Source organism: Medicago sativa, chromosome 8 (genome assembly GCF_051527215.1).
Source record: "Medicago sativa cultivar Bolivia chromosome 8, Bolivia_mono, whole genome shotgun sequence".
NCBI lineage: Eukaryota > Viridiplantae > Streptophyta > Magnoliopsida > Fabales > Fabaceae > Medicago > Medicago sativa.
The window spans coordinates 94,156,351-94,163,197 of record NC_140756.1 but is presented as its reverse complement, the minus strand read 5'-3'; the positions used below and the strand labels follow the sequence as shown (position 1 = coordinate 94,163,197).

The window sequence follows — 6,847 nt, the reverse complement described above, 5'->3', positions numbered from 1 at the left end:
CAATATAATGCTCTCTTTTTTTGTCAAGCAATAAAATGTTCTTTAGTCAACATACACCCTCTGGTCACTAATATAAGCAAAAGTTTGATTTTTAGATTCATTCATTAAATGACGTATGTAGCCTATAATAAAGACTACATACGTCATTTAATGAATGAATCTAAAAATCAAACTTTTGCTTATATTAGTGACCGGAGGGTGTAATTTGTTTCAGTTTATATAAAAAAATTGTTTTGATTCAATCATTGCAAAGTCAAAATAAGTTGTTTTTAGTCTCTATTGTCGCCTTATTATACTAAATATGACGCTAGAGACTAGGTTGAACCCAGATGAGAGAATACGGATGGTACTTCAGCGACTTTGTGTTGGATGATTTTGGTGACTTTAGTGTATTTTAAATGAAAGAAAGTGATGATTGAATGATTAAAATAAATTCTTTTGATGAGAGAGAAATATTGGTTAGGACTTAAGAGAGAGACAGAGACAAAGACACCGAAGCCAAAGACACCGAAGTACTACGCCGAGAATACTTACATGGACTAAAACAAAAAAACTAGGGGTGGCAAAACTGGTCTGACCCGCCGGCCCGGCCCGTTTGACCCGCTATTTTTGGCGGGCTGAGTCAAAGTTTTGAACTCGCTTTCTATAGTTGGCTCGGCTCGTCTCGTCTCGTTAAAATACGGGGCGGGCACGAGGCGGGGCTGGCCGGCCCGCTTAACTCGTTGGAAATGGGACGGGCACGGGGCGTGGCGGGACGGCCCGCTTAACTCGTGTTTCAATTTGTTATTTTGAGTCTTATTTTATGTTTTTTGATTTATTTTGGTTGTTAGATATATTTTGAGACTTATTTTATGCTTTTGGATTTATTTTGGTTGTTTAATTTATTTATTTTGAGACTTATTTTATAATTTGATTGTTGGATTTATTTTATGATTTGTTTTATGTTGCGCATTTGCCTTATTTTGCTATTAGTTATGATGTTGAATTCGACAATTTGATAATTATTTTGTTTTTCACAAATTTACTTGCTACCTATTCTTTTATATTTTTTTATGATAATTATTTTGTTTTTCACAAATTTACTTGCTACCTATTCTTTTATATTTTTTTTTACGATAAAAGCAACATAATTTTTTTGTAACAATTAAGTTGTAAAAAAAATTAAAAAAAAAAGTTTTTGTTTGGCGGGCCGGCCCGCCAACTCGCAAACCCGCCATTAAACGGGGCGGGGTGAGATTTTGGACTCGGTCACAAAATTTGACTCGGCTCGTCTCGTCTCGTTTTTAGCGGGCTTAGACGGGACATGCCTAAATGGGGCGGGCCGGCCCGCTTTGCCATCCCTAAAAAAAACACATTGCATGAGCTAAAATTCTATTTAAAAGAAAAACTATAAATTCAATGTAAGAATCTCATTTTTGTAACATTTACTTCTTTTTTGTTTTTTTTTTTTTGGTGTTACAAAGTAACGAGGCAAAAAGAAAAAGAAAAAAGAGGGAGAGGCAAAACTAAGTTCCAAGCTTATCTCTCAGAATGAGAGATTCCATGCCAGCCGGATGACAGTTCCAACGAGCAGAGCACCTTGCATGTGATCTTTCCTTAGCCATAAAATATGCACACATATTTTGTTTCCTAAGAACATGCACCAATGTTGTTTTACCATTTCCATATAAAGCATCTCTAATATGAGAGATTCCCTAAGAACATTACTTCTTTTTTGTTTGTATTGCCTGTATTCAGTTTCACAATATTGTGTATCGTAAAATTGAGTGATATTATTTCAAAGTGACATATTTTAAAAATGTAAAGTTTTTTTTTTTTGAAAGATAAAAATGTAAAGTTTATTAATTTATATTTGATCATCTTTTCTTTTACGGTCAAACCATGCATGATATTTCGTTCATTAATTGTCGTGACTCAATTGACTATTTCTGATAACATAACAATTGTATGAACAAGCTAAGAGAATAAAAATATTACTTGTCCAAATCGATATCAAATCTATTGCTGCAACAAAAATACAAATGTGATGGTTTCATTGAATGCTTTCTTGGTTATTTGAGAATATATATTTCAAAACTGTATAACCATAAATAAATCAAAAGGATACTGAACTGTCTTGAATTGAACATCCATTGAAGGCAAAAAAAAAAAAAAGACAACGTTTGTATGTGCCATAGAATCTGAGTGATGTGATGAGTGAGTGTTTGCTTTGTTAATTCCCAACCAAAGAGCAAGGTAAAACATTTCCAGAGCCCTGCAACAGGTTTGGTATGGCTAATTTGGCATTAATAATGATGTTGGGTTTATGCTGGATTCCTCCGTTGACAGAACCAGCCATAGGAGTAAACTGGGGCACAATTTAATTCCGCAAGTTAAAGCCTTCAACTGTGGTTGATCTCTTAAAAGACAACAAGATCACAAAAGTGAAACTGTTTGAGGCAGAGGCTGATGTTCTTAAGGCACCCATGGGAAGTGGAATTCAGGTGATGGTTGGGATTCCCAACGAGATGTTATCTCTTTTGAGTTCCTCCCCTTCTTCTGATTTGTGGCTTCGCCAGAACATCTCTGCTTACACTGGGAAAGGTGGTGCTGATATCAGGTTAGTAACATCTAACTTTGTTTCTACCTTATCACTGTATTATTCTTCTATCACTTTCTTCCTCTTTCAAAATCAACAACTATAAGTCAAGCTGGTATGTATCTAAATGATTTTACCTTTCAAATTTCTAGATAGCTTTTGCCTTTTACAGTAAATAGTACTATCTTAAGATAATATGATCAACCAAAGCCAGTGTACAAGACTGATATACTCTCAAGAATAAGAATATTTATTGAGTTAGCTTGAAGAGTATGGCTTGCATGTTTAAGTAAAATATCATGCATTCATGCAAATGAACTTTTTCCTCTGAACACTGGCTTTGGTTGATCATATTACTGGATAATATATATGGCCAAGAACCTAGAGTTGTTATGTTTAGTAGAAGCTCTGAATTTCATGTCTTTTTGGTCCACTTCTGACCTATGCAGCTCCGACATGGGCATTAGACACGACACTAACACATCGATGCTGAAAATAATTTGAGAATATTATATAATTAAATGTAACCACTCGTGTCACTGCCGTGTCAGTGCTACCGAACTTCCAACTTCTAGCCTGCAGCACTTTGTTATCATGTTGATGTATACTGTCATACCAAGTACTGCACCAACTATTCTCTTTTGCATTTTATATTAATTTGAACTTCCAAATATACACACAATGTAAAGTAATAAGGCCAAATAAATTGCTTCTTGGGCATTTGATTGGAGTGAATAACTGAGATGCCTTTTGCATTTTATTTCTTTGATGTCATGCCTTATAGCTAGAGTTTTTGTTAGTGTAGTAAGTACATACTACAAGTTGAATTTTTATAGGTCTTTAAACCATAGCTCTATTTATTACAGGTATGTTGCAGTTGGAAATGAGCCATTTCTTAAAAGTTATAATGGTCAATTTCAGAACCTAGTCATGCCTGCAGTGCTCAATCTACAACAGTCTTTAGCAAAAGCAAAGCTTGCTAGTTCAATAAAACTAGTTGTTCCATGCAATGCAGATGTCTAAGAATCCTCAATTCCTTCACAAGGGATATTCTGTCCTGATCTTTCAAGCCTCCTAAGGAGAGCTCCTCTTGGCCTTTAGTAACATTCACCTTGCAACACACAAACCCAACCATATCCCTTTTAGGATGGCTGCCCAACTATGACACTATCTAGGATTGACTAACTAGGCGGCCACCGAATAGATCAGTAGCTCCAACCTTCTGAATACTGTTTACATTCTTCAAAGTGGATAAGGATTGCTAATCGTGGTGGTTTAAGTTTTAGAACTGTGCCGGCCACAGTTTTTAGTAAATAAAATGTGATAATGCCACCACAGATAGAATCATAGTAACTACAACTTAGAGCAGCCTATAACACAAAGGAGTAATTCATACATACAAGCACTTAGAACATCTCAATGATTTGACATCATCAAATTTTCATAAAGTAGCTTAGCACAGCCTACAGAAATCAATAAACAAAATCATAAAAGACAAACATTAACCTGAAATGACAAAAAGCATTATGTCATAATAAGCATAAAACAAAGATTAATGCCAAATAACAAGACCAATCAAAAGACTGTCATCTAAAATTATCAATTCTTGTTAGAAATATAATAAACAGGTAGCAACTGTAGTCAGACATAACAATAGCAATGGCAATGATATCAAGACAAAAGGAATGCCTTAATTGAACTTTATACATGATCCTATATATAACCGCACATATTAGGCTCCTAAGCATCACTAGCAAAATGTTCATTGATATTATTACCTGCAATACACATATATGCCTTTAAACCTCAAGAAAATTCTCTAATGGGCAAAAACAGTGTCATTTCGCCTAGGTGGTCTGTCGGGAATAGATCCTGGCTTGAATTTGGAAGCTTCATGCCTTGCCAATTCAGGTGGAACAGGACTGTTACTTTGAATGAGCATCTGCTTAAGTTCATAAAAGACATCAGTGTCCTGAAGAGTCAGGAATGTTGTAGCCACACCCGTCTTTCCTGCACGACCAGTACGCCCAATACGATGGGTGTACATTTCAATATTCCCAGGCATATCATAGTTGATAACATGAGCCACATCAGGAATGTCAATACCACGTCCAGCAACATCAGTTGCAACAAGCACATTATATCTCTTGGTCCTAAATCCTTCAAGACTAATCTCCCTCTGATCCTGTGATTTCCCTCCATGCAAAGTGGTCACGCGATAACCTTCCTTGTCCAAATTCTTAGCAAGAAAATCAGCGCTCTTCTTGGTGTTGACAAACACAATCGCAGTCTTGTCATTAAGCTCATCCAACAATCTCTGAAGCTTATAATTTTTCTCAGATTCTTTCATCATGATCACATGCTGGCTGATCAAGTCAGTTGCTTTTCCAGCAGTACCTATAGTCACGACAACAGGGTTCCTCAAATACTTTCTAGCAAGCCTCTCCACAGCAGGAGGCATGGTAGCACTGAACATATAAGTAGTCCTATAAATCCTCTTCTCATCAAGTTCCTCATCTTCATTCTCTGGTTTGAGATTACTAGAAGGCATAGCATCCAACACACCCATGACCTGCGGCTCAAACCCCATATCAATCATACGATCAGCCTCATCAAGAACAACATAATTACACTGATTAAGAACCGCATAGCGACGCTCCAAGCAATCAATCAAACGACCAGGAGTCGCAATCACAATTTCACAACCCTGTCTTATCTTAAACCCTTGCTCCTCAATGGACTGACCACCAACAATGGAAACAACTTTAATCCCCATATACTGAGCAAATTTAACCGTCTCATCCTCAATCTGCTGAGCAAGCTCGCGAGTCGGTGCCATAACAACAGCATAAGGACCCTCAGCTTCATTCTCCTCACTAATAGGAGGAAGCCTAGTGATATAACTCAACATAGGCAAAACAAACGCAGCAGTCTTCCCAGAACCCGTCTCGGCAACTCCGATAACATCACGCTGCTGAAGTCCAAGCGGAATAGCAGCCATCTGAATGGGAGAAGGGGTTTTATAACCAGCCTTCTCTACAGCCTTCAAAAGCTCTTGACTCAACTTACTCTCAACCCAACTCCTCATAGGCCTTGGAATCTTGGAACCCTTATAAGAAATGTTATAATCTTCCCTAAATATACGCCAATCCCTCTCGGTCATTTCCTCAAGCTTCTTCTCACTCCAATGACGATCAACCCTCATATCAAACGTATCATAAGCATCAGCAGCCTCCTCCTTACGCCGCTGAGCATCAGCTTCCTCAGGCTTCTCCTCGACACCATCCTTCTTCCTAATCTGATCCCTCATCTCTTTCTCATGCTTGGCAGCAAGCTTCTTCTGCTCACGGCGATCCATTCCAGCTCTAAACCCTCGGCCAAAAAGAAGCTGAGCTTCATGAGGGTTTTGATAAAGAACATTCATATCACGGGAAGTATCTTCAGTATTTTCCCAATCAAAGGAAAAACGAAATTTCTCACTGGGTTTAATAACCCTTTTTTTAGGTTTTTTTGAACCTAGGTATTGTTCCTTAATCGATTCAAGCTCCTTTTCACGTTCTCGTTCCGCAAGCTTCTCCAATCGAGCACGTTCACGAGCTTTATTCTCTTCTTCACGTTCTTTATCGCGGTTTCTTCGTTCACGATCTCTGTTATCTCTATCTCTTTCCCTTTCCCTATCTCTTTCTCGTTCTCTGTCTCTGTAACTGTCTCGATCGTGACCACGGTCACGGTCACGATCGCGGCGGTCGGAATCGGAAGGTTTGGGATCGGAGGAGCGGTTGTTATTAGTGGAAAGGAGAAGTTCTTCTTGGTCGCGTTTGTGACCGGCGACTTGATTGTGGCGGCGTTCGAGTGCTTGTTGTTCACGTTGGGCTTTGGTGAGGAAAACTGGTTTGGGAATAGCGGTGGCGGGGACGGGGGCCAATTCAGCAGTGGGTCGTTTCATGGTGGTTGAATGGAATGGAATGGATTGAGAGAATTTGGGAATTAGCGGTATCGCTTGGTTAATTGCAGGAGGGGAGGGGATTCGATAAACAACACTGACACGTTATTAATTCATTTTTTCCTCTTATAAACCCTGGCTGGATCTGGATTATTTCTCTTTCAATTTGCGTAGGGCCCAAGTTGTAGGAGACTACTGTTTCTAATACACCCCCCTAGGAGCCTAACATTTTTTTATTCTAAGATAAAGATACTCATTTTTTAATAATTCCATCTCTAGTTAGTTCGCATATATACTGATGCATGCAAAATGTGATGTCTCTGTTT

The 6,847-nt window shown here is 38.2% G+C and overlaps 1 protein-coding gene across 6 annotated transcripts; it reads right to left on the bottom strand.

Annotated features, from left to right (window-relative positions):
- Positions 1-2,006: 2,006 nt before the first annotated feature.
- LOC146903577 (P-loop containing nucleoside triphosphate hydrolases superfamily protein) lies at positions 2,007-6,623 on the bottom strand. Of its 6 annotated transcripts, none has more exons than XR_015023580.1 (3): positions 4,357-6,623; positions 3,979-4,084; positions 3,304-3,689 (listed from the first exon to the last, which is right to left on the bottom strand). XR_015023580.1 is itself a non-coding variant. In XM_085737823.1 (2 exons), the coding sequence occupies exon 1, from the start codon at positions 6,522-6,524 to the stop codon at positions 4,398-4,400; it is 2,127 nt and encodes a 708-aa protein (XP_085593949.1). In that variant the 5' UTR covers positions 6,525-6,623; the 3' UTR covers positions 2,007-2,574; positions 4,357-4,397. The 6 variants fall into 6 exon arrangements, 4 of the variants coding, with proteins under 4 accessions (XP_085593949.1, XP_085593948.1, XP_085593947.1 ...); XR_015023579.1 differs by having other exon boundaries at positions 3,979-4,041; XM_085737823.1 differs by lacking the exons at positions 3,304-3,689; positions 3,979-4,084 and adding an exon at positions 2,007-2,574.
- Positions 6,624-6,847: the final 224 nt, after the last annotated feature.

Coding starts and splice junctions, on each gene's coding strand:
- LOC146903577 (XM_085737823.1), bottom strand. CDS start 6,524: ATGAAACGACCCACTGCTGAATTGGCCCCCGTCCCCGCCACCGCTATT.